At 39.2% G+C, this 27,800-nt stretch overlaps 1 protein-coding gene across 5 annotated transcripts; it reads left to right on the top strand.

Annotated features, from left to right (window-relative positions):
* Nucleotides 1-130: 130 nt before the first annotated feature.
* Nucleotides 131-27,800, top strand: HSPA4L (heat shock protein family A (Hsp70) member 4 like). 5 transcript variants are annotated; one of them, XM_074905120.1, is made up of 20 exons: nt 131-447; nt 4,821-4,878; nt 6,267-6,407; nt 7,933-8,055; nt 9,508-9,607; nt 11,374-11,507; nt 12,450-12,694; nt 12,781-12,857; nt 14,055-14,206; nt 14,720-14,826; nt 15,233-15,366; nt 16,510-16,724; nt 18,781-18,786; nt 19,245-19,346; nt 19,882-20,019; nt 20,861-20,986; nt 22,170-22,277; nt 23,377-23,496; nt 24,057-24,218; nt 24,665-27,800. In XM_074905120.1, exons 1-20 carry the CDS (start codon nt 341-343, stop codon nt 24,857-24,859), a joined length of 2,550 nt encoding a protein of 849 aa, XP_074761221.1. In that variant the 5' UTR covers nt 131-340; the 3' UTR covers nt 24,860-27,800. The 5 variants fall into 5 exon arrangements, with proteins under 5 accessions (XP_074761221.1, XP_074761223.1, XP_074761222.1 ...); XM_074905121.1 differs by lacking the exon at nt 18,781-18,786 and having other exon boundaries at nt 132-447; nt 16,510-16,712; nt 19,900-20,019; XM_074905119.1 differs by lacking the exon at nt 18,781-18,786 and having other exon boundaries at nt 133-447; nt 16,510-16,712.

Genomic DNA, 27,800 nt, shown 5'->3' with positions numbered 1-27,800 from the left:
TTAAGGGGGCGCGGGGCGTGTCCCAGCGCGGCTCTGACGTCAGGGCGCGCGGTGTCGCTCCAGAGAACGCCCCTCCCTCCCCTTCCAGATCTTTCTCGAACGCGCGTCGCCCGCAGCCGGCGCGGCCCGAGCCCTTCCGGAAAGTGCCGAGGCGGCAGCCGGCGCCTGGCGGGTTCCCCGCCGGCCGGCCCAGAGCGCCTGCGCAGAGCAGCGTCCCCGCCGGTTGGTGCCCGGTGCTCCGCAGTGGGGGAGAGGCGGGCGAGGAGCCGGGTCTCAGCAGCCCCACACGGTCGCCGCCGCCGCTGTAGTCCCAGGCCGGCGGGAAACACCAGGCGCAGCCATGTCCGTGGTTGGCATTGACCTCGGCTTCCTCAACTGCTACATCGGCGTTGCGCGGAGCGGCGGTATCGAGACTATCGCCAACGAGTACAGCGACCGCTGCACCCCGTGAGTACTGGCGCTCTCGGGCCGCCCGGCTCCCCCCCCGACACTTACCCGGTGAGCCCGGCCGCCCTTTCCCCCTCCCCCGTGTGCCGGGTCCCCCGAGGCGGCCGGGCGGATCCGCGCGTGTCCCTGTAGGGCCTTGTCCTCTCCGCGGCCCGTGGGCGCTCCTCCCGCGGCTCTGGCGCGCCGGCCCGGCGCCGGCGGGCTCCTCCGGCTCCGCAGGCGGGAGGCGAGTGTGGCCGCGCCGGCCGGCGCCGGGAGCCGGGCAGCGGCCGAGGCCCGGCGCTCTCTTGGGAGCCGTGTGCGGCCGATCTCGCCGGGCGAGCGGCCCCTTTCCCGGCAACGCGGGAAACGTTTGAAGTAGGCGCAGAAATGGGGGTGCTGGGGCGGCAGGCGAGCCCAGGAACGCTTGGTCCTGGCCCTTCCCCCCACCCCCCCCCAGCTTTTGACTCTTCCGTGTCCTTGAAATACCGCGCCGTGCTGGAGGTGCCGCACGGCTCTTGAGGCACAATGGAAATTTTTTTTTTTTTTTTTTCCCCTTTTCCTATCCTTGTTACACTTTGGTTTCGTGTAGCAAAGATCTCAGCTAACGTGTGTGTGTTTCCCCAACTAAAACGGTTGCCTGGGCTTGAAGCGTTTTCATTAACAATTTTATGATGGAGTGAGTGGCGGTGAGACTGGGGAGGAGGAGGAGGAGGACGTTGATTCACCGGGAAGTGGCGCGATGAGTTCCCTCTTCTTTAAGCCTGTTCCTACTTGCACGGCGCTGTATCTGTTGGCCGTGCAACACCCAGGTCTTGTAAGAAAGGGGGGGGCAGCGGGCAACGTCCGTGATGATGGGATACGCAAGAGTAGGTGGAGATTTTTCTCTTCTGTTTCTATGGGATACGTCTAGGATTTTTCGAGCTCCATCTGTGCATAATTTTCGAGGAGGATTCAGGAATTCGTATAATACAAAAATCGGGGTCTGAGTGGTGCTTCCTTTTATAAAGGGAATTTGTAGTCAGCAGCAGAAAGCTGTTTCTGCGGTGAGAGGTCATACTACCTTCAGCATTGCTGTCTTTTTGATCTCAGAATTGTAGGTTTGTTTTTGTTTTCCAAAGAGTTTTTATAAAAGTACAAAAGTTGAGTGCTAAAATGCATTCTGTCTGCATTAATGGGAATGCTCTTTAAAATTCTCTTTACTACTTATAAAAATATACTTGTCACGTTAGCTCTCAAGAAAGCATTATTCTTGTGCACCTTCTATAAGAACTGAGATTCTGGGACCTGTCGAATTCTGTGCACGGAACCCCTGAAATTGCTGCCCGGAGCATCCTCGGGCAGCTGCGGTTTCCTTCCCCTTTCTGACGAAGAGGACTTCCAATTCTTAGCGGTTCTTGGAGTGCGTCCTTTGCAGGTAGACTTCACATAGGTTTCCCTGCATTTAATATTTTTTCACATTAGTGTCTGAGTAACTGTACTTTCCCGATGTTTGCAAAGTGATTACGAAAGGGATTAAAAGCACGGTTAACAAGGTGGCATCTGGAGTGCACAAATACTTAAAAGCTGTGGTTACTTTTTTTCCTGGCTTTTTTCTACTCTTTCTCCGAAATGTCTGGGAGAACACGAGGAACTTCCTTTCTAATGCTGTTGTCTTGAGGCAAAACAGAAAAGTAAATAGAAATATAACAGGTTTATTGCTGTTATGGAAGTTTATCATAGTAACTAAACCCTACTTCAAGCAGGAATTGAGTGATGTAGGCAGATCTGACAAATCATCAAAACTTTTCTGCTCTTTACATGTAGCAATGCGGTAAACGAACTCTTTATTTATGTGTTCCTACAGAGATGCTTATGTTTTGAGTCAGTTGAAGTTAGCTAATAGTTAACCGTTGATGGGATACGTCCCAGATACTTGGGAAATACAAAGTGTTAATGTTTATGTCTATGTAGTGTGGTACAAAAATACCTGAACTAGCTCTGGACAAGCTAGCACACTTTTAGGGGCAGAGTGCTCTTACTAAGCCATGTAAAGATACTGGGTTATGTCCTAAAGATAGGACAGTCCTGGCTGCGCTCTACAGAGCTAATTGCTCTTTCTGGAAAAGGCTAATTAGTGCAGCCAGCTTCCAGTTTTGGAGCTGGTTCAGGTGTCTGAAATACTCCTGTGAGCAGTGCAGCGTTAGTGTAAGCGTACTTAAGTGCTACAGATAAAAGCAGTGTAGACTTACAGGAGATATGTGTTATCACAGCTTAATACAGCACTCAAGTCATAAATACAGTGTCCCAGTTTTTAAAACATTCAGGTGATCCTTTATTAATATTGTTTCCTAAAACCTACATCCTGTAGTCTAAGGCATGGGAGCGTCAGTGTTTGTAAAATCTGTATCATCTTTGAAGCTTTAGCGCGAGTGTTCTAGATTCTGCCATTAAGCCATCCATTTCAGAAGAACTTGCAGTTTTTAAGGCTTTTGGCCTTAGTGTTTCTTTTGGCTTTTTCTGAACTGGGAACTCCAGCAAGTCTGTTGTATGCATTTCTAGCACCCTGGGCATGTTCAGCTGATGGCAAATGGCCCTTTGGGTGCTGTGCCTCACCACTGTGGTTTTGTTGAAAAATAGTTGATTGTTTGTAGCTGAACATTTTTTAGTAACTTTTCAGACCATGTGTAATTAGTGTAATCACAGGCTAATTAAAATGATGCAGTAGCAGCATCTTCAAAACAGTGCATGGAGAGGATCAAAATGTCCTGGTGAAGAGAGTTGATACCTTTAGAAAAGTCTGTGTACTGCTCAGAAGCTCCCTTCAAAGCCGGCTGAGGGTAGTGGTGGGGGAGGCGGTTCAGTTGTCACACGTGCATCTTCACAGTGGATGTATTTCCTAAAGGACTGTCTTGGATACAAGTGAAGTGTCTGGAGCCAAAGAGAGCATGTTCTATTCTTTGACATCTCTGCTTCCCAGCCAAGGGGGGGGGGGGGGGATAAACCTTCCATCTCCTTGTGCTGGAACAGAGCTACTGAAGCAAACCGCTGCAGGAACTCTGGTGGGCGAAGTAGCTTCTGACTTGATGCTTCGTGCCCTGCATAGGGATATCTGCAAGTAATGTGTCAGCAAATTCCTGCACTGAAAAAGTGTGATATAATAGCACTAGCGTGTATTAAATTAAATTAAAGCGTATCCATAAAATAAATGTCTTGTAAACCATTTGAACCTTTTCTAAATTACTTTTATCTGACTTTTCTTAATTATTACAAAATATAATTGGGAACTGTATTGTTAAGCAACATTAAAAAATTATAAAGGCTGTTTGTGAAAGCTGAAAATATTTGGAAATGGAGAGCGATGCATTGTCTGTTTGCAGCAGTTCAGTTAAATCTGGAAAAGGTTTTGTGTGCTCAGTGTGGTGCTACAGCAGAAGAGGTAGCTAAATAATAATGAAATTACATACAGTGCCCTCATAGTGATGACGGAGAGGAGACAGAAAGCAGTCTACTATAGTGACATTTACATGTTCATTAAACAATTAAATTTGAACCATATGAAATCCGGGTTGTATCTTGTTACTTACTACTGAGTGGTTTTAGTTAGATCAGGTCCCTTTTGGGGAAAGAGTTCTATTTCAAATCCGTAAAGCGGAAGTATGGCAATAGTAACTTAAAAAAATAAAGTTTCTAAAGACAACAGTGAGGTGGTCAGGTGATGGCTGGAGACCTGGGGCAGCCTTTGCTAGGGCCAGAGGTGAGGCTGAGAGGAGTGTGCCGTTGTAGCCTGAGAAACAGCAAGCTGGTAGGGGCTAAGGAACCCTCCAGAGCTTCCCATGCCCTTGGTGGCTGGGGCTGTTGCCAGACACCTCCCCTTCTGCAGTTGGCAGTGTGTACCGTGTAGTCCTCAGTCATGGGATGTGCTCAACAGTGTATAGAACTGGGCTGCTCAGCTACCTTGGGCTTAGATGGGGGGGGCTTTATTGTTGTTCTAGGATTATTGTTGCTAATGGCTCTTAAAGTATGAATGTGGTACTATAAGACTTCAGGGTTGTTGAGTCAAGAAAACCTGCCTGGTAAAGTTCAGGTCTTTAAGTGTCTCAGGCTTCTTTGGTTATAAGTTGTCACCCAAAAGTAACTATTAATTCCTTACCTTCATGGTAGGATCTGTAGAACATGTATGCTTTTAAAGAATTCCTTAAATTATAATGAAAACAATTGTGGTTGCTTGCAGTTTCTAAACTAATTTTCAGAGAACAAAATAATTAGTACTCGATTGCAATTTCTTGTGCTTTATGCAGTAATGTTAAGTGCCACATCCATGTTCTGCTACTTTAATTTTTATTGGTGTTTTAAAGTATGGAAATATTTTATGATTTTTGTTTTTTAAAGCTGAATTTCTTTTTTTTCCTTAGAGCATGTATATCTTTAGGATCCAAGACCCGGGCCATTGGGAATGCAGCAAAGAGCCAGGTAAATGGATCAAAAACTCTTGTATTATTTACCTCACTTGTCTCCTCTTGAACTGTGGGAAGAAAATTAACTAAAATAGAAAAATACCACATTTATTAAAGTAAGTCTTTTAGAGTAAATATACCTTTCACAGTGCTAGTTACTGCTTCAAGAGTATTTTCATGTATTAAAAGACACAGTATTTCTGCAGTGTTTTGTCAGAGTAAAAAATTGGAAGAAACAGAAAACCTTGTTTCTTCCCCATTAAAAGATTATTTTTTTTTTCTTGCTTACTCCTGATGGAAGAATAGCGTTCATAATTAAATTGCATTGGGGATGGGTAAGAATACTGTACATAGTTTTAGAAAGTTTAAACTCAAGTTGAACAACATAGGTTTGGTACGGATACTGATTGTTGCTTATAATGTGAAACAAATGCACTGTCTCACTCTGGAACTCACTTGCAGACTAGGAAAACTTCCCTTTGGAAAGCAAATATATATAAAAATTCATGATAGCCAGTGTGACTGTACAAATTCAGAATACATCAGTTACCCTCTTTGTGTGCATCCATGCATCATGTTAGCGCACCAAGGACTTCCTTGCCCTTTGAGTGTCAGTAACTGGCAATTTGCCTGGCAGGTATGAAGGTAGTAGAGCTCACTGGTAGTACCATGAGCAGTCGCTATACACAGAGGCTGTATCCCTTTCATTCTGAGGAAACTTAAACTTTTTATCTGAGTTCAACCCCAGACTTTGCTGGGAAGAAGGTGTCCTGTCAGTACTCTTCCCAGCTGTGAAGTTTACTATTTAGACTAGTAAACTAGACTAGTTAGTCTTGGAGAAGATTACTTTGGAGTAATTTCTTTTGATAGCTTAAATATTGTGTTTGACGGGATTTGTTTATTCTGGTCCTTTCTCTAATTAAAAGTCTGTCCTTAAAGTGTTTAGGTTGAAACACCGATGAGCAAACAGGAGTGGGGAGGCTTTGTGTCCAGATGGGATCTGAATTAGAGGAGAACTTTAAAGGCAGTGAAATGTGTTAATTTGTTGAAGCTTCATTTAAGGTGAATGTAGGTAATAACTTCATTTTTTCTGCAGACAGCCATTGCAACTATATGTAACGTCATCTCAAATATTTCATACTGTATCAGAAAGCTCTTCTAAAATAAGAAGTACAGTGATAACTGATGGCAGCAAGCTAATGGATATTAAAGAGGAAAGTGAATTTGAATTTTTTAAATGGAGACCATAGATGAAAAGAATAGATGCTTCCTTCTCTCCTCTCACCCTTTGCATTCCAGCAAACATGTGGGGCTTGACATGGGTCTTCAGTATGTGCGTTAAGCCCAACATAACAAGAGTTCCTTTCAGGATGGTGTTCTATAGTCTGCATATCTTTTCCACAGATTGTCACAAATGTAAAAAATACACTGCATGGTTTCAAAAAACTGCATGGAAGAGCATTTGAAGATCCTTACATACAAGCTGAAAGGGCCAAACTTCCATATGAACTTCAGAAGATGCCGAATGGCTCCGTAGGAGTAAGGGTGAGTTAGAGCTTTGTAGAGTATCTTTAATGGTAAGGATGAGCACTTTGGACATTTGTCACTTAACTTCCTACTTGAACTGATTCATATTTTCCTTAAGAAAACTCTAAATATAGTCTTACTCATTTTGAAAAGAAATGTTGGGTGATAACCAGTACACCTTTTACCTTTCACAGACCCTGCCTTAGCATAGTTTTGCCATGTTTCACATTTCTCCTTGTAATGCATTAGTGTCTTCAAGTGCTCAGGAAGATTTGGAGTACTCACTCTGTATTACATGCTCTTGTGTTCTAGTAATAGTCATGTAAAAAAAGTATTGCATTGTCTCCCATGCAGGTATGCTATAAAATGTTAATAGCTCTCACACCAAAAAAGGTGAAGTTTGTTTCATTCACCTTCAATAAAATTGAATGTGTAATAAGCCTGCTGTTGCCAAGAGATGAAGAACATTTTATTCCCTGCAGTAACATCTGCTCAAGTGCTGTACTTTGAGAGATGTCTGTTGAGGTTTCTCGTCAATTGTATTGGCTTTCTATAGTCGCATTAGTAGCTTTTCACCTTAATTACTGCTTTCAAATACATATAATTGCAGTGTGTGATTATTAGTCTTGTCTGAGTTTAGGTTTTATAGACATTCAGAGACCAAGTTTCAGGAAAACAAGATAACCCTCTGAAGATGTAATCTGAGCAAGTTATTTTTAATTTGCTTCCAAACTAAATGGTTGGAAAGTGCTCTTCTCAAAGGCTTCTTGGCTTCAGTCTCTGAATGTGTCTGTCTTAGCATTTTAATTTGGACCAGAAGTGCACTTCTGAAGCAAGTTTCCCAATTGTCCTCACTTAGTGCACTTTCAGCTGCTTCCTGGCAGGGCTTTATACCACACAAAGTTAGGTTTTTTTGTTCTGCATACCTGCTCTTATCATACTAATTGCCAGTGCAAATATAGTTGCTGCTCATCTTTCTGGGTTTCCCTGCACAGGAGTGTTTGGGATTGCTAGAGAGGCAGCAGCCTGTCAGGAATTCAGGACATAAAACCGTATGTGAAGGCTGAAGATTCTGATGTGCTTCCTGAGCAGGGCTGTTAAGAGTTGCCTCGTTTGCCCCTTCCCTGCCTCAGTGTGCTTGAGTGACCTTTGCAGGAAGCAAATGTTCCTTGCGTTTGCTCCCAAACTCTTTTATATTTAGCTCATATTAGAACAAATGAGCTTCTATGTGTATTACGCATTTTCTTTTTTTTTTTTATTTTAAAAAATTACAACAAAAATACTGTAGCATTGTGAATAGCCCCTCAAGATAACTCAGGTGTTAAAAGTTTCACACAAAACAATTTCCAGCTAAACTGAACTGTTACGATTTGTTGTAGGGAGCACAAATCCTTGGCATCAGTTGATAACGGGGAGTTGTTTGTGTCTGGTCTGGTGTTAAACTTGGGTCTTACTGCTCAAAAATTACAAAAAAATAACGGATTTGTACATCGTAGAGAAAAGTTGAGATGATTATTACAGTACTGCAATTCTCTTGTTTCAGGTGAGATACCTAGATGAAGAGAGACAGTTTGCAATTGAACAGATTACAGGAATGTTATTGGCCAAACTTAAAGAGACTTCAGAAAGTGCTTTGAAGAAACCGGTGGCAGACTGCGTGATTTCAGTAAGTTGTAATAAATTTATTGCAATTCTTTCTCTAGATCACTTCATGCAAGCTAGTACCATTTTTGAGGTGGTGCAATGCTAAGAGATGCAAGTAGTGCATAGAAATTGCATTCCCCCAGAAATAGGCCTTTATTACAGGTTTTTCCAAATGCGAATGCTTTTGTAATCATGTGTGAGAAGATAGAAAATTTGTTAAATCGTGTGTCTGCAAAAAGAACATACTACTTAAGCTGATCCAGACTGGCTAACTCCCAAGTGCTGCACACAGTAATCATGATTCCTGTAGTTCCTGTTATAAATGGGGACTGTCCCGTGTGTAAGCATATCTTCCTTGATTCCAAAGAATCTTCCCAAATTCATGTTAGATTTCTTCATTGTTACATAGTTGAACACCGCTGGGTTGTAGCGTAGTGGAGAGTTGCCTGAATTTCATGGCTCTGAGGGTGATACCAGCAATTTGAGAACCCAAACTACCTGCATTTGTTTGAAAAGGTCTTTTTATTTGGCTGGTTTGCTTGTGTTGGGGCTTTTAGGTAGTGTCCTTGCCCATGGCAGGGGCATAGGAGCCTGAAGATGAGGTTTTGTTGATGTAAGTCCTAAACGTCTGCTTTTCACAGTGTCTTTGTTTACTGCTTCAATTCTGCTCTTGCTCTGAGAAGTCTGACGTGAGGTATTGCTGTTATCCCCCCTTTGAGAGAGGCACAGAAACTGGAAAGATGTATACCTGAGCTTTTAGAAACCTGCTTTGATCTTTTTCCTTGCTTCCTCATGATATACAAAGTCACTTAGAGAGAATACCTCCCACACAAACAAGGATCCTTGGTAATACACCCCAGTGGTAGCACTATGAATGTAGATCTAGGTCTTAAGCTTGACTGAAGCTGAAGATGTGCCAGCTGATTGCAGCCAGTTTCTAAATGGGCTCCAATTGTGCTTTGGCTATTTTTGGTGGAACTGAATATTGTAGTACACTGTGAGCTGGCACTGATAACTGTGAAATGGATACAGCTTCAGTTGTAACACAAAGTTTAGTTTAGCACTAAGTTTAGTTTCAGCACCACTGTAGTGTTTCCGCAGTAGCTTATTCTGGGGCTGCATATGAATATTTATTGTGTTGCCTTTGTGCTGCACAAATGTTTTCAGAAACTGGTAATGATTTTAAGATCAAAGATTCATCAGAAGAATCTGAGAAAGCCCCTTCAAATTTTATTTTGTGCTTAAATCAAGCCGCTCTGGATGTTACTTCATTTTTGTCATATTTTGAAATTTTAATTAAAGTATGCACTAAAATGAATTACCTAGCTGTTTTATTCAGACTACCTTACTAATCTGAGGTTAGTTTATAACAGTCTTGTGGTATTGAAATTTATAGCGTTACTTAATTTAAAGAAGTCAGACTTATCCATTAAAAAGTCTGTATTTCATAATATGTAATCACTTTTGGAAACAGGTACCCAGTTTTTTCACTGATGCTGAGAGAAGGTCTGTAATGGCAGCTGCACAGATAGCAGGATTAAATTGTCTGAAGTTGATGAATGAAACTACAGCAGGTAAAGGGAAGCAACTTTTTTTTTTCTCCATTCAGACTATTGAATGTGTGAGGGTGATGACGTACTCCTGTTACACAATTAGGAGCTTGGGGAAAAACTATCCAGGCCAGTACTGCCAATCCAGCTTGGGAACTGGAAACACAGCAACTATGCTGGTGGGGTGGTGTTTGGCACTTAAGAGACATGATGAGAGTTTGGGCTTGCTAACTTGAATACAGTGCCACTTGAAAATAGCTACTCTGCTTCTGAAATAAAGCTGGTGTCTGTGCTTAATCTCTCTGCTGCACCGTGGAGCTCTACAGCAGCTGTATCAGGAAGGCCTGAGCTGGCATCAGAATCTCTTAATGATCTGGCTGGGGTGTGTCCCTGACACAAAATCTCAATTGTGGTATTAAATAATAGCATGCTGCAGTGTTATCAGAGGTAACCTGCATCTGTCTGAAAGATTACAGTAAATACATTATTTAACATAGGTGTGTAGTGGGGTCTTCTAATTTTCTTTCCAGCTTACTGGAAGATGGGTGTTCTGGAGTAAAAAGAAATCTCATGGAAGTATTAAAGAAATCCTTTTTTTTAAATCACAAGCTAATACTTTGAAATTAAATACACTGAAAGGAAACTTTAAAATGTGTAATCCGAAGATTTTTCACTTTTAACTACTTAATATGTTTCCTTTAAAAGCTACTTCTACACAAACTGCATTTTTATGGAGCTTTTTCTGAAAGGAGACTTGCTGATCATATTTAGAAACAACTTGAACTGTATGATGTTTCCAAATATCCTAATCAAGTCAAGCATAAGTCTGTAGGATAATGACAATTTAAACTTGGTGGCAATCCTGTCAGCCATAGCATTGGCACAGCTGTTGTTTCTATACAGTAATTTATTTACTGTCATGCTCTAGTTTTGGCAAATTCTAGGGTAGGGTGTAGAAAACACATTACACATCATGGGAGATAAAGTTGGAGCTATTTAAACCAGTAAGATTTTTTTTTTTCTCTTGATTTAAACTCTCTTTGCTTTTGGAAAGTCTCAACCAACTTTTCAAATGAGTGCTGGTATTGGAATTTCAGATTCATATAAACTAGTCTTCTAAAACATTTTTTAATCTCTTGAACATGCTTGAATTTTGCAAAGCGGAGCTAAAAAATACTGAAAGTACGGCATTTCAAAGGAGAGGCGTAAGCATGAGATTAATCTGTGTAATTTCACAAATTACAATGTTAATTTGGCTACAAGCAGAACTGAAATAAAAGGGAATGCTTTAGTAGTGTTAAACCTTCACTTGACATCTGCTTCCTCCCTTGTCAGTGAAAAATGCATTTTCAACATGTTAACTTCCTTTGATAAGCTTGATGAACATAATTCTAAAGCAAAAATAACCAATCTCATAAATCTTGGATCTAAAAATTTAAATTTATGATGGTGCATATGCTACTGACTTTTAAGTTAGTGTTTTGAAGGTACACACCATGCAGTTCTTGTTGGAAAGAGATGTTAGGTTATACAGAATACTTAAATGTCAACTATGTGAATGAACATGAAATACTTTAGTAAAACTATAAATCGGACAGTAAGAAATCAATGTGGCAACTTGTAATGGTCTAAAACTTGTGACCTTTTTGACAGTTATGTTCAATTTGAGCAAAGTAATAGAGGTGTTTAGAAGGAGTAAACATAAGTGGTGTGTTTTGGTAGTGCTTTTAATGCCTGCTTTACAGTTGTGTACAGCTTTCCCTTAACTTGTGTGGGTTGGTGTTTTTCAGTTGCACTAGCCTATGGAATATACAAGCAAGATCTGCCAGCCTTGGAAGAGAAGCCAAGAAATGTGGTCTTTGTAGATATGGGACATTCTGCATACCAGGTTTCAATCTGTGCTTTTAACAAGGGAAAACTGAAGGTAATCTTTTCAGTCATAAAGTAAAATTCTATATTCCTGAAGTATTTAATTGAACAGTACTCAAAATACTGTTCAGTAGAAAGGATTTTTTTTTAAGCTAAATAAATGTCTATACCAGATATTTTTGACATGCTGAATACAGAAACTTGGTTATTTTTTGGCTATTCAATAAATCAATCCTCATAAAATGCAGAAATGACATACCCCATAGTGTGTTTTGAAAAGTGCTTGACAAGTGTACTGTGTGGGTTTTGTGCCGTGTTGTATCACGGAAATATTTGCATATTCTGGTAGTCTCATAAACGTTGTAGCTGTCCAACAGACCTATGTCAAGCTCTTGAACTCTATGAATTGCTCTGATTTTTTGATTTTTTTTTTTTTTTTTTTTTTTTTTTTCCTTCTGCCATCCATGATGGTTCAAAATCTAAATTCAAGAGGATGTGAAGTAAAACTGAACAGTTGTCACTTCCTGGTCTGGAGATTTTTGTTTGTGAGCTGTTGATGGCTGAATGTTATTGTAAACTTGTCTTTGGTAGCAAAATGTAGTCATCTGAAGTCATATGGACGATGATAGCAAGTTTTTCTGTTTTGACTAAATGACACAGAACTAGTAATAATAAAAATCACTATCCTAGTCTGCCTTTTCTTGAGTGAACTGTAAACAGAATAGGGGCTGCAGCATGGTAGAAAACAGCACGGTGGATGTGATAGTATTTTGTTTGGGGAGGGCAGAAACTAAATAATTCAGGAGCGATCTTTTTAAGTTGTCCTATCTGGCAACTGCATAGAAGATAGTGAGAAAACCACAAAGAATTTTCCCATATCAAACCTGTTTTTAAAGGTGTTAACTTCTACAACTAGTATCTGTATGAAAGCTCTTCCTGTATCTAAACAAATATTGTCTAATTAACTTTTAATCTCTGTTCTTTCACTTCTGCGCAGGTCTTGGCTACTACCTTTGACCCTTTTGTAGGCGGTAGGAATTTTGATGAGGCTTTGGTTGACTACTTCTCTGAAGAATTTAGGACAAAATACAAGCTGAATGTAAAAGAGAATCCCCGAGCACTGCTACGATTGTATCAGGAATGTGAAAAACTGAAGAAGCTTATGAGTGCAAATGCTTCTGACCTTCCACTCAATATTGAGTGCTTCATGAATGACCTTGATGTCTCCAGCAAGATGAACAGGTACTGTGCATTACATTCACTGCAGTGCAGTGAAGTGTGGTCTCTAACCTGTCTTGTAATGTGAAACACTTTCCCCGTTCCTGCAGAGCTCAGTTTGAGCAGTTATGTGCTCCCCTTCTGTGCCGAGTGGAACCTCCTCTAAGAGCAGCCATGGATCAAGCTAGTAAGTAGGAGTGTCAATTTAGGTAGTACTTCTGCTTCAAGAAAGTAACTAGTATTCGTTATCCTAGATCTCTTTAATGATTATCTTTTTAATATATTTTTGTATTTATTAGAATTGCAAAGCTAAGTACTGAAAAGTTAAATGTAAGTTCCATTCATATGCTTGTCATGTATGCATGATCCCATTCCTGCCTCATTTAGTGCACATATCACTGCAACCTTGGTTTATTGACCCTCATTCACCCTGTGTAATGGAAGAGGTTGGCACCCTGAAAGATCATTTTATTTCAAAACACAAATCAACCAAACCAAAACTATAATGGGGAAAACTATTACTCTTTACTGCAACTATCTGGCCAGCCTGTTCCATATGTGATACATACATGTCCTCACTGACCTGAGAATTTGGCAGCATATTCTTGAAATAATTTATCTGAAGCATGTGCAAATAACAATTTTTTTATTTTTTTTTTTCCTAATGTAGCGTAAAGGAGAGAATTAGACTTTCACAGGAAAAGGTTTTACCCCTAATTCCAGCATCTTCAACTAAAAGAAAGGGAAGAATTTTGCTTATCTTATGACTTGGCTAGATAGCTACTGGGGGAAGCAAGACCCTGAATAACTGCTGAGCAGAGCTGTTTAAGGACTGACAGTTGTTTGAGATCACTTTATATAGATGTATCCTGAATTCAGAAGTAGAAAGTTACCCTGCAAGCACAGTCCAATATTTATTACATATTCTTAGTTAAGGGGTTTGCTTTTCTTTGTTGGCAACCAAAATTAAACCAGACATAAAACGGAGGTATATTTGATTTTCATTCTTTTGTTCTTGTTTGGGAGGGGTGAGGTATTGTCCAGTAGTGCCAGGCTGCCAAAGAAAACCTGATTTCACAGCCCTGAGTTTATGCCCACCAGAAAGGGTGCATTGTAATGCATTTTAAAGAACAGCTGTCCTCATTGATGCTTGGCTTCTGCATTTTCCAGGTTTCTGTAACTAGAAAACTTTGTAGCCTGCAGGAGGGATGAAGAGTTTGAATAGGACACATCATGACAAACCTGGTTTTAAAGATCTTGTTGGCTGTTGAATATATTCAGCGCTTGTTACAGTGTCTAGATACTAAGAGAACGTTTTTGGTTGTCCAAAGACAGCTTTTTGATAGCTTGATGATAACTTAAGGCCATGCACTCTCTTTTCTAGAACTTCAGCGTGAAGATATCTACAGTATAGAAATAGTAGGTGGGGCTACTAGAATTCCAGCAGTAAAGGAGCAGATCTCTAACTTTTTCTGTAAAGAGATAAGCACCACGCTAAATGCTGATGAAGCTGTTGCAAGAGGCTGTGCCTTGCAGGTATAGTTATTAAACTTCAGTATTGCTTCTTTAACATCGTGGACTAATGAAATACAACTAACGAAACAAAAAATACTATAGCTGAAACAAGATGCAGAGTCTTACTTGTTCTTTCAACAGTTGGTGACAGTGACCATGTCAGAAATTGTTACAACTGTTAATTTGCTGCTGTGTCATGTTAGAAGGATAATCTAGTTTGAGACCTGTTAAATTTGATGACCCAAATTGCACTGATCCACTTCTGTGTAGTCATTTGGAAGTTTTGCTGGGTAGCTTTACTGACAATCACTAGGCTTCGAAGTAGTATCTGTTACTATTACTTTAATTTAGTTGTCTTTCAGTTTAGTTAACTTCCTACTAAGTATAAGAAGCTACTGTTAAAAATTCTGTGGTAAGCAGAACCTCCATGTGACCTATGTGCATTGTAGCCTTATTGCACTTAGGTATTAACTATTGTACTTGCTATTTATTTGACTACATGGATATAATAAAGTTTTGATCTTTGTTTTCTAGTGTGCAATTCTTTCCCCCGCTTTTAAAGTGCGTGAATTTTCCATCACAGATGTTGTTCCTTATTCTGTAACGTTAAAATGGAAATCATCTTATGAAGAAGGAACAGGGTAAGTTGTACAGTGCCTGCTAAAAAGTGTGTGTTTGTGAATATAAAGAAAAATTTTGAGCTGTGGGAAAGACCAGGCCTCAGACTTGTCAGACACTCGAGTAGGGTTAATTTTCTTTTTTGCATTACACTGCTTGATTTCTAACTACTGCTTAATAGTTGGAAATATTTTTAATTTAAAAAATGTTGGTGTGAACTTGCTTAATTTAAGAAGTGTGACACAGAATGCATAGTCCAGATTTCAGACCTACAGGCCCTCAACCTGCAACTCTTGTCATAAACTGACCTAAACTAAATTATTTAGCTGCTTGGTTAGCATGGCTGCTGATCATTAACATACCTTAATTCTGATTGTCAATTATGTTACGGTCAGTGGTTTAACCTTACTTAATATTTTACTGCTTTAGGGAATGTGAAGTTTTCAGTAAGAACCATGCTGCTCCATTCTCAAAAGTAATTACTTTTCACAAGAAAGAGCCTTTTGACCTGGAAGCTTACTATACCCATCCGCATGAAGTGCCTTATCCTGATTCCAGAATAGGTAAGGACATATGAATAAAAACCGCATAGCAACTCATGTTGATAATGGGAAAAGTGGTTCTCCTTTTTTTTTTGTGCTTTAAAAACGCTCAGCACAGTCTTTTTGGTTTAGATGCAGTAATCAAACAGTATCCATATTTTCTTTTTGCACTTCCTAAAAAAATTTAGTTTCTTCATTCTGTATTAACTGTTTCTGAATGCTTAAAAAAAAAAAAGTATAAGAAGCTGAGTGCTCTATTGTCTGGTTCTTTCAACTTCTGTAAAATGGATAAGGGTCTTACGTGCCCACCAGCCTGGATTTTTCAAAGAAATTGGATCAAAGGAGCTCTCAGCACTAGACAGTTATCTGTCATGTCTCTTTCTGTTAATCTGAGAACATACAAGACAGGCATTTCCTGAAATTTAGCATCTATAGTGGAGTCTAAAGTACTAGGTGTTACGAATAAGTTTACTGGTAGCTAATACTACCTTACTTGCACTTATAAGTAGATTCCTCAGGGTCTTTAATTCACAACTCTATGTACTTATTTACATATCTGATATAAACTTGGTGCTACCTATTTAGCTGTCTATGCAAGAAGTCAGTTGTCTTTAGGAAAGAATATTCTCCTTTACATGCGCACAGTTTGCATTCTTTACACGCAGATTTCCAGCAAGTTGCAAAATAAAATACCAACCTTGCTGCTTCCAGAAGCTTTGATAAGCACTGTTCATTCTCCAAATTGTGTGGTGCATTCATGTTACCAAATTCAAATAGAATCTGTTATGTCTGTTTAACGCTTTGTTTTTCAGTGCAAAGTTTAAGTTACGTGGATGAATGAAGAGTAATTTCTCTAGTGTGATAGTTAGAGAAGGCAACAGAGAAGTAGAATACCTAACAGTGTTGTTATCTTTTGTTATGAAATACAGATCAAGGAGGAACATCTTATTAATTATCAGTTAACTGATAATAGTGGGGGAACAGGTTTTAGTTTATCTAGCTGTGACTTACACTGTAGAACTGACAACTAAATAGGAAGTTTCCACATAGTTTGTTACACAAAGTTGCTATTTAAATTGACACCTTTCCAGGAATGTATTTCTTCTTTTTCCTCTTTCACTACTTGTTGGAACAACAATTAAAAACCATTTTCGTTTTTTCAAGGGCGTTTTACTATTCAAAACGTTGGTCCCCAACATGATGGTGACAATTCCAAAGTGAAGGTTAAAGTGCGTGTCAATATTCATGGCCTTTTCAGTGTGGCTAATGCTTCTATAATAGAAAAGCAGAACATAGAGGGAGATCACAATGACACACCTATGGACACTGAATCATCAAGTAAGAACCAAGGCAGAGATGATGAGCTGGTATGTAAACTCGTAAATATCTACACTCCTTGTAATTCTAACAAGAGAGCCAATAATTAAGATTAAATCATAGTGTATAGCTTTTCACAATTAGTGCTTCTCCACCCTTAGATTATTTCTTCAGTTATGTAATATATTTCTTCATGTTTATTATTAAAGCACTGGTGACATGTGGCACTAAGAAAGCAAAACAATGTGAAAACATTCTAAAGAAAAATAATTTTTTTCATTGTTCTTTACCGTCTCTCTGGTTTTAGGATTATCAAGTGTTGCTGCCAAATGGCAGCATATTTAAAGAGATCTGTTGACTAATTCTAAAAGGTTTTTACTCAAGTACTACATTTTCATTGAGTAAAAAAAATACGGTATTTCTTTTGTGTATGGAAAGCTTGTTCTTTACAAATATTCTTTCAGCAAGGGCACTTCTTTATGTACTTCAGTACTACTAGTTCTTACAAACTGGCTTACAAGCCCATAGGGGAAAATTACTGGAAATAAATGTGCAACAGCTTTGTCATTAATACTGAAAAATGAACAAAATGACCTTCTGTCATTCTAGTGCAAGGAGGATCAACTTTCCTGATAGTGCACTGCATACTGAAAGTAGATCACCGAGGGAAGCGAGGGGCAGCTCTTACATTTGGCACTGGAGTTGAGGGCTGGCTGCCAGGGAGTAGCACACCAGCGGTGGCCTTGGCAGCCTTTCTTTTTCACTTGTGCCCTTCTACAGCTTGGGATTTTGGTTACGTCACAACTCACAGGGAAGAGAGATGATAGCACAGAGAAAAAGAGGATAAAGCAGTGGGCAAGCTGCCGCCTTTCTGCGCTTGCAAAGTGCACAGCAGAATGACTGGTCTCACAGGCTGTCAGATGTACTGAGGGGGGGGTCCTTAGGGAGTAAGGTTGGACCGAACGCAAACACTCAGCAGCTTTATTTGAAAGAAGGGGTGAAGTAATTTCCTGTCATAATCTTTCAAAATTTGTCCTTAGCAGCTTTTCCCACTTTGGCTGAATATACTACAGGAATTAGAGCAAGTGGTTACACAATTAGCATTATGTAATTGATAAAAGCAACTCCTTAAACATTATACTGCTTTCCAGGAATTTGAGCATATTTGAAATGCCAAACATGACACATGTCCTTGTGGACAAATGCTCTGCATCTGATGTTTGTATACAAGTGAAAAACAGTTTCAAGTGACCTAGCTGGCATTTAGTATAATAGGCGTACTGCATGTAGAGTACGAAGATGAGAACTCTGTGTTCCGTACAAGAGAACCACTTCCATCCTCAGGCTTTCAATCTGTGGTACTTCTATTCATCTAACACAGTTTCTGAATGGTGCTTGTCAGCAGTTACCTTTCATTATTGAGGATGATACCCTCAACTCTGAGGAGGAGGCTTTGTGGTGTATATATGTACTGTTTTCCTCCTCTAGCTTTTCTGTGTAGGCAAAACAACCTTCCAGTTGCCTTTTCTGTGTGAACAGTAAGAACAGTAAATGAGGATTTTATTACTTTTTTTTCTACTCTGAAGTGACAAAACTTCTTGTTTTCAAATTTTACCATCAAAAACTTGCTGAATCAATTAACATAGCTGAACTGCAACACACACACCTGTGCTAGAGTGTGAAATCCTTCAGTAATTTTTCTCGTATTTTACAGAACTAACAGTAAATTGGCTTATATGCATATGTAGTTTGTGAATCTAGGAATCTTAATTCCTTGAAGTCTTGGATCTTTCAGACCTCAGCTACAGCTTGTTATATTGATGTTCTGGATGACCAAGTATTGGACTCATCCTGAAAACTTTAGACTTATCCACTACTGTGTTATTAAAAGTTTCTTGCAATGACAACAGGGAATTGAATTACTTAAACTAAATCAAGTGATCAGCACTAGTAATAAGTGAAGTCTTTAAGATCCTTAAGTTTGGAACAAGGCATAGGTGAACTACAGATAAATTTAAGTGAAATGATCTTAATTTTGGGTGGCAGTGAGGGAAGGCAGTTGGTCATGTGCTCCAAGAGGCAACTGCATAAACTGATTTTTACGGTCCTGTGAGACAGATGCAGGTAACAATTGCGGTGACTAAATTACTTCTGCTTTGGATTACAAACTTCGAAATTTAGGTGAAAAAATGGTATGAGGTTGAAGTTCTGGCTGTTCCATAGAGAACTTATTGTAGTGCCTGTGTTGGTGGTGTGTTTCTAGAACATTCTTTGCATACATTTTATATGTACTTATTTATAATATCAAATGAAGGGAATATTTACAAGGCTTAATATCATTCTATAATGGGGACAGATGGCAACATCATAATTATTCCAAGGGGGACAGGCAGAACAGAATTTTCATTTAATTTGAGAAAGATTAATAAAAGTACTATATCAAAATGCCTGTTTAAACATGGTGAATCAAGTTCTTAAAATTGATTTCTAAGTCCATATATTGTTTGTGACCTACTGTAATTGACATTAGTCTTAAATCATACAGCAAACCTTTGCATTCAGTTATGTAACTCTTTTTCTAGGATAAAATGCAGGTTGATCAAGATGAAGGTATTCAGAAAAGTCAAGCTGAACAACAGAACCAAGCAGATGAGGAAACTGAAAATGCAGGAACTGAAACAAAAGTTTGTATTCAGTATTGATAAGGAAATGTCATGTTGCTTCCCTTAGCCTTGTTTTTTGCCCAGGATTCTCAAAGTCATTAATCTTAATAGTTGCAAAACACAGGACTGTATTTAGAGGAACGCAGCTATACTGAAACAATTAAGTTAGGAATCCTACCTTAGGACTTTGGTTTTCAACATAGTATATGAATAAGACTTTGAATTAAGTTTCTGTTACTTAACATAGTTTTATAGAGAAGATGGAATCTAAGGAAACTTTGAAAACATTATGAAGAAGAATATGCAGTGCCATTAGCTTTTGAACAAGCTTGCTCAGCAGCTCTTTGCATTATGTTTAAAGAAATGAATTTCTACCAGTTTGCTTCAAAACTAAGGGACTGGTGTTTCTGAATAGCAGAGGAATAGTTAGGTGCTTCATTTACATATGATTAATTTTGTAGCTGTTTTACTAGTTTTATTTGTCTCTCTTTTTGAGCATAAATTTAGTAACATTTCTATTCTTGAAAGTTTCTTAATGGCATAAATCTTTTTATAGGCTGCTTCTGGTGACAAGCAAGATCATCCAGCCCAGCCAAAGGCTAAAGCAAAAGTTAAGAGTATTGACCTACCTATACAGGCAAGCCTCTATAGACAACTGGGACAGGATCTTATCAATTGCTATATAGAAAATGAGGTAAGCAGCATAAACAGATGACCACTCAGTGTCACTGTAAATAATTATCCAGAAAGTATCTGCAACCATAAACTTATTATCTAATTTAGAATTCTTTGGGGGGATTGCCCTTAATTGTAAGGGGGTTTGTTTTGGTTGGTTTTTTTAGTGAAAATTCATTTCACTAGACTTACTACCCAGCTGTCTGACCTATGAGCCTGTTAATACCTGATGTATCAATTCCATTTTTAGGCAGGAATTGCCTAGGACTGCCAGTAAAGGATGCACAGTATGTTACAGGAATGCCAGTTGTTATTGACTGACCTGATACTGGTGTGTTGGTGCTTTACAAAAGCTGTGCCCTTAGTTATATCACATTTTTGCCCTTCAAGTCCTACATCAGCAGGAAGGTGTTACAACATGTAGAAAACTTGCCTTTCAGAGGATCCTTTCTAGGTATCTTGTCTGTGAAGATCCCAGCAGCATAATCTCTTTTTTGAAAAATGGTCAGTCTGAAGAAAAAATTACAAAGTAATTTTTGTAGGGCAGAATGATTCCTAGTGACTTCTAAACCAGAGTCAAGACTTTACTTCTAGTTCTGTCTGTTGTGGTCAGATCATGATTGGAACCTGATCCATTTACGTTGGACCACTTGCCGAACAGCTTCCAAATATGAATTCATTCTTTCCCTGTTCCGGTTCTGCCTGCAGTGAAGATGTCTTACACAGAGGTGAAAATTGTAATCAGTAATTGTGAATTAGCAAGCTTCTGCGAAGTTCTTTGGTACAATTTCAAGAGAGTAATCATTAAGGTTGACACTTTCATATGCTCTTAGTTTTAAATAAGCTTTTCTCCACCCTAGGGGAAGATGATGATGCAAGACAAGCTTGAGAAAGAAAGAAATGATGCTAAGAATGCTGTTGAAGAATATGTGTACGACTTCAGAGACAAACTCTGTGGAGTCTTTGAGAAATTCATCACTGAAGAAGTAAGTCTTGCCTGTGTGTTTCAACTGTGGGAAAAAATTCCTTTGCATTTGTAAGTTTTGAGTGTGGGTTATGTGGAGGCCACGGGGGTCTCTTGGACTGGTTTCTGGATTAACTTCACAGAAGTGAAGTTCAAACTACACTTATCCCAGGCATTTGATATGCAAGCTTGCAGAGTTTTGTATCAAAGTTTCTCAGTGACCAGAAAAAACTCTGGATGCAGGCAGAAAACAAAAGTCCTAGTGGGGGTAGGAAAGTAGGACAGATCACTGTGAGCTTCTAAATGGTGTGAGTGGGTAGGAATGAAATGAAATGAAAATGAGCAGAAATGGAGTGTCTGTGTAGCGCTGTTTTATTGTCTTAATTTCATTCCTTTAGAAACATGATTGTTTCTCCACTTCAAAATATTTTTACCTCAGCATGCTGTAAGTAAAAGGTGATGAAGAAAGCTGTACGATGGGCTTTTGCAAAAGCAGTATTGAAAGAACACTTGGCCTGTAATCATTTCTCTGTAACAGCTATCTAAATAGAAGTGGCTGGTACACAAGCAACCAGTTGTTGAAAGAACAAACGTCCAGCAGCAGTTTTAAGGTCTGCTTCCTGGATTACCTGGTCATCAACCCAGCCACACAGTACAGACACTCCTCCAGTATAAACTCAAGGATGTGAGGCTTCCTTTCCCATACCAATGTCAAAACAATCTCTTACATTTGTTATAGGGATAGATGTTTATTTCTAAATAGTTAAGTATTAAAATCTTTGCTTCTAGCCAGTAGAGTCCAATTGAAAACAATTTTCACTTCAACTGTATATATAGTTGTCCAGACTTGTGTTTTCTTCCATCTTACTGAGAACCTGAGAAGCAGAACTTCCCATGTGAAGATAATAAGCGAGAATGTTAAGAGATATGTGTGCTTTCTTCCAAAATGAATCCTGAAGCTATGTAACTCCCATAAACTTCACCTGTGAATCAGATTCATAGGGCTGTCCTGCCTCTTACCATTCTGTAAAATCATGGCTTTGAAGTCTGTTAATTACTGTTTTCCTTCACTATCACCTTGAATATTTTAAACTGATGAAACAGACTTACTTTTCTGAGTAGGGAGCTTTCTTTGTGTGCTGGGGGGAGAAGTCTCGTTTGTCATATTCCCCTCTGAACTAGAGTGTCCCTGACTTGCTTCACAGGATTCAAACAAGCTGACCTTGATGTTGGAGGACACAGAAAACTGGCTATATGAAGATGGAGAGGACCAGCCAAAACAAGTATACATGGATAAGCTTCAGGAATTAAGAGTAAGGTTTCAAGCCACTTTGTAGAAGAAATCATGTGTTGTTTGGGGGCTGGGGGTATTTATATCACAGAACCATCTAGGTTGGAAAGGACCTTGAAGATCCTCCAGTCCAACTATTAACATAACACCGACAGTTCCCAACTACACCAGATCCCTCAGCGCTATGTTGACCCGACTCTTAAACCCCTCCAGGGATGGGGACTCCACCACCTCCCTGGGCAGCCCATTCCAACGCCCAACAACCCCTTCTGGAAAGAAATGCTTCCTAATATCCAGTCTAAACCTTCCCTGGTGCAACCTGAGGCCATTCCCTCTTGTCCTATCGCTTGTTATAGTATAAGTACATATGGTTAAGTAAGCAAAGCTCTTTTAATGAGGAATGTCTGTGTGCATACTGCTATGTGAATTTTGTAAATCCATACGGACACTCAGGTTGTATCTGGATGTAGTTTAGTAATGAAATGAACATAACAGTTAGAACTAAAAAGACAGTTTGTTTTAATGTTAGTTGTCCTCCTAATTTGAAAACAGTCAAAATTAAGTAGACTGTCACTAGTGACAACAGATTTAATTGCTATGGGAATTCTCTGTCAGTCTTGTTACAATCTGAAAGAGGCTCTGGAGTAGTTCAACTGCTCTCCCAGGTGTTCAGAATTACACTCCAGAATAGATGCTCTGGTTTTCAGTGGTCTTCTGTAGCTGTATGATAGAACGGAATTTTTGGTCTAGTATCTAATGATAAAACCTGAAGAGTGCTTTAACAGTACCTTCTGCTGTACTGTTTAATGAGTAATGATAAAACCCTAGAATACTTCAGATGAACTACTTTAAACCATCCATGTAAATCCTGGGTTGTTTTTCTTCCAAGCACATTGTTCCTAAGGCTCATTTTGCTGAAAATAGCAAAATGCTAAGCCTAATAAGGACAGGCACTGTTCCTGTGTTTAAACTTCTGGGCTTCTTTTGTTGTACTAAAGCAAAATGCAAAGCTGAAGCCCCGAATGGGTAAGAAAAGGAGTTAAAGGCAGCCTTCCTTTCAACGCTGTGTTTTATTATTAGACCAGACTAAAGTAAACTTGTATTTGTGCTTATGTTTCCAGAAATTTGGACAGCCTATTCAGGAAAGATGCATGGAACATGAAGAGAGACCAAAAGTTTTAAATGAACTGGGAAAGAAGATTCAGCTCCTTATGAAAGCAGTAGAAGCATACAAAAATAAGGTAGAAGCAAATTATTTGGGGAGTAAACTATTACGGGTATCTGAGTTTGGCTGTATATTTTTTTGTGTTTAAAAAGGAGCCTTACAGGATTACTGATTAAACTGCTTTAGAATGGCTGTTGTGCTTCTGCTCCTGAGAACTTCTAAAACTGTTCTGGATTGCTAGCAGAAACGGTTTCTTCATGATAAACATAGTCACAATTTTTTATGGTGGCTTGTACATTTGAAATGGGTATGTCCAGTCACGGCTGTTGCCGTTGTTTCTATAACTAGACTATCGGGGGTGGGATGGGGGTGGTTAATCAAACTACAGTAAACCTCAGGTGCTTTGTTTTTTCTTGCAACTTCATTACTATCCTGTGCTTAGCAGCGTGGATTTATGATCAGAATCTCAAATGTCTAAAACCAGTGTCCTGTCTGTCTTGTTCTATAGTTATTCTTCATACTAAACGCTTGTTAAAAACTCTGTTGGGTTATAGCAATGTTACCCTATTTTGTGTGCATTAAATTCTTAATTGAGAAGCATATACTAATTGATGATATAAATACATCTCTCTTTAGGATGAAAAATATGATCACCTAGATCCTGCTGAGATGGAAAAAGTTGAAAAATACATTAGTGAGGCTATGAATTGGTTGAACAGCAAAATGAATGCCCAGAACAAACTAAGTCTAACTCAGGATCCAGTTGTCAAAGTGGCAGAAATACTGACAAAATCTAAGGTAAAAAAACAAATCGTACATGTTACATTCTCGTAAGTTTCTCTTTAACAAGATTTTGGCCTCTGTGTTGAGGTAGAACATTATACCTGCAGATATTTTAAAGCTAGGGAAAGATCCATACAGAGGGAGCAGCAGTTTTGTTGATGTTGAATTCTGGCTCTTGATTGACAGGAGTCAGTACCTTTGAATAACCCTTTTTAAAATACCCTGAGTTACAACATCAGGCTTGCTAGAAGACGGATTATCATACAGGCTTTTAACAGATGGGAAGCTCATTAGCTAGTGAAAGGTTTTATTTTAAGTTTCTAGACTTCATAGAATTGAAAAGTCTAGTCCTTGAAAATGAAATTTCAGGTCATGAACTTGAAACAAATCTGTGACATTCTAGTTTAATGCAATTCCTGTGCCACCAAACAAACTTGCTCTCTCACTTCTGTTACAACTAGGAGCTGGATAGCTTCTGTAATCCCATTATATACAAGCCCAAACCGAAGATAGAACCTCCCAATGATGGGCAGTCAAAGGCTAATGGTGAACACAATGGACCAGTGAACGGACAGAGCGGTACCGAAACAAAACCTGAACCAGTGAAGGACAATTCTCAGCAGACCAAACCACCTGGAGAAATGGAAGTGGACTAAATCTTGCATTTCTTTTACTTAATTAAAATAGTGCAAGTAACCACAGGGTCCATTCTTTTTGCCTGGTACACACCTCAAATGTTCAGTTATTCTTAGCCAACCTTCTGTCATTTGTTGCTGAGTAGTTTTGAAAGTGTTTTATATTAAGTACACCTCTGATGTTCATTTCCACTGATGCTGCTTATGTGGAGCTTTAGCCAAATGTAGATTGTATAAGTCAGTTTAAGCTTTCCCAATATATTTTATATCAAACATACAGAATTGATATATAAATGGCAACAATCTACCTTATTTAAAGCTTTTATTGTGGATAAACCTCAGCTCCTTTATTCAGGAAAGGATACTGTATTGCACTACTGATGCTCAAGTGTAGATCTAATTGCATCTTTATTTTGGAAAAATATTGGAATTGAAGTGGCAAAACTTGTCACTTGAAGCACTGACCTTTTCTAGTTACTGTATTGTTATAATTTAAATATTAAAATAGAGGTTAGTTGGCATACTAGTCCATCTTGTTGATGTACCATGAGAATTGTATGGTCTTTTTCATATAAACTGAATAATACAAGCTTAAACATTTTTTAGATTCCCATACCACTAACAATCTTAGTTACAAAGTGCATAATGGCTCTGCCATGTGCTGAAATAAAGCAAATGGTCTCAGTGCACATCACAGTACATAACGTGCTGTCCTTGCAACAGGATGATGCTAATGAGAATAGTTTGAAGGGGTAGAACATACAAGAACTGTTGCATAGCTTTCCCTTGAAAATGTCTTATTGCACATGTTACTATTTCCATTTCTTTTGTTTTGTGTGAAATCTGCATCTTGATCACATCTTGTGCTGGGGAGGAGAAGTAACAGAAATTGGGCTGTGTGAGCTGGATATTAGCGCCCTGATTTTGAGGTTGCTTAAATGCTGTTTGTTGCAAACTTGAAAGAAATAATGAGAGCTTCGTTGTGGCTTACAATTTCAGCCTTGGTACTCAGCATGTAAACCTTTTGTTCAAGGATCTAAACAAAAGAGCTTAAAAACTGGATATTCTTACCCCAAAGATGGAATCTACTTGATGAACTTGCGTAACTTACCAGTTAAATCTTAAGTCGTTTACTTGATCTGATGAAAGCATCTATAATGTATTACACAGTTGAGTCACTGTTTTCTTTGATACATCTTAGATGTTGTCAAGGTCCAATGTATGTACTTATATTCTGAAAACTTCTGTCAGTCACCGAAGTACTGTAGCACTTGCTAGAGCAAGTCACTTTTCTTTAGATTTTAAACAACTCTTGTATTACCAGAATAGGAATGGGCTATTCTGACTATGAATAGTGGTTTCTTTAGTTGCCATGTAACACTTCAGTGACTTGAACTCCGCTGCAGAAATGCATTTAGGTGTTCAGGTGTTAATGGGGCATTCCTGCAGCAGCTCTCATGTACAAGCTTGTTGCTGTTGTAAACAAGTGAAGAGTCATGCTCTTGTTTCTGGCTTTGGCAGCCATTTTAACTCCAGCCGTGCCCTTCATGTTCCACCACTGTTCATGCTACAAAGAGAGTAGTCCATGGCCCAAGTTCTAGAGTTGGTAGAGGTGAACTATCCTCTGATACCTTCGCAGAAAAATGAAGCATCATTTACAGCTGTATCTAAACCTGTTAAACTAGCTGAAGTGCTAGGATTGTATTTTCATGACTGACATCAGGTGACTGAGGTGCGTGTACTTTGCTCTACTGTTTCTCCTCTACAGAATCAGTTGTGGCTGGTCTGGCACCTTGAGTTTACATATTTAAAGCCCGTGAACATAAACTGACTGACCTTTGAAGAGAGCTGCAGCTACTCTGCAAAATCAGTCTTGAATTCAGCCGCTGTAGTCACACATCTCTGGCACTGGGGCGGTGACACTACATGTCAGTTGTCCTAAGTTTAAGTCAGTACATGACTGAGCTAGCTTTGGTCCCGTAGGCTTGAACATCATGAATATCTTAATGGCTTTACCACAGCAGTGTAATGAGTAGCATTCGTAAATATTGGCTTCCTAAATCCCATCTACTCATTAATTTGTCTAGTGGACTTCCTGATACCTGGCAGAAGAGCTCAGTAGAAATCTCCAGTGTAAGTCCTCCAGTAGCTAAAAGGTCCTGTGTAAGAACAGAAAGTCTTCTGCTCGTGGTCATCACATGCTTAATACTACATTACAAATGTTTGAGGCAATTCTTACGCATAAAGGCTGGAATAATTCTACAGCAAGCTTAAAAGCAGATATGGTTAAGATAAGCAATTGTGTAGCAAGGTTTTTTTACTAGAATAGTGGGGTTTTTTGCTGTGCATCTGCTCTGTCTCTAGATCCCTAGTGAAGAGGAATGCTGCCCACAGACTGCTGATAGCACCTGCTTGTTGATCTACATGTTAAGAATCCCATTTGGAAGGGCAAAATTGTTCTTTCCACAGGGAGTTTCACATTAACATGTGAGCCTATGACTTGTTCGCATGTAATCTGTTTTCTGTTACAAAGACAAAATCTTACCAGGATGCAGATTTAAGGTTTTCAGGTATTTATACATGGTATGCACAACTTGAGGATTTGTGTGTTGGACTCAACTGAGTTACCCTGTGGCTACCCTGACAGTACCCGAGTGAGTATCCTGCAACAGAAAACAACAGGTTTTGTTAAGGAACCAACAGTAGTAAGCTGCTCTGCATCTTGTATATTTTAAAAGCAGGTATTTGTTGCTGATGTCTTATTCGAGACTTTCTATTGAGGGCAAGTTACATTTCTGATGTTTGAAAATGTTCCCTCCATCCCACAAAAAGAGGAAGCAACACGATCTTTGTAAAGGCAGTAGAGTTTTGTTTGTTGAAAAAAATAAAAAAGTTCTGTTAATCAGTTTACAACTTCATGTAAAAGTTTAAAAACATAATACATATTTTATTTTACCAATAA

Source organism: Athene noctua, chromosome 4 (assembly GCF_965140245.1).
Source record: "Athene noctua chromosome 4, bAthNoc1.hap1.1, whole genome shotgun sequence".
NCBI classification, from domain to species: domain Eukaryota; kingdom Metazoa; phylum Chordata; class Aves; order Strigiformes; family Strigidae; genus Athene; species Athene noctua.
This window is presented reverse-complemented; position numbering and strand designations above follow the sequence as displayed.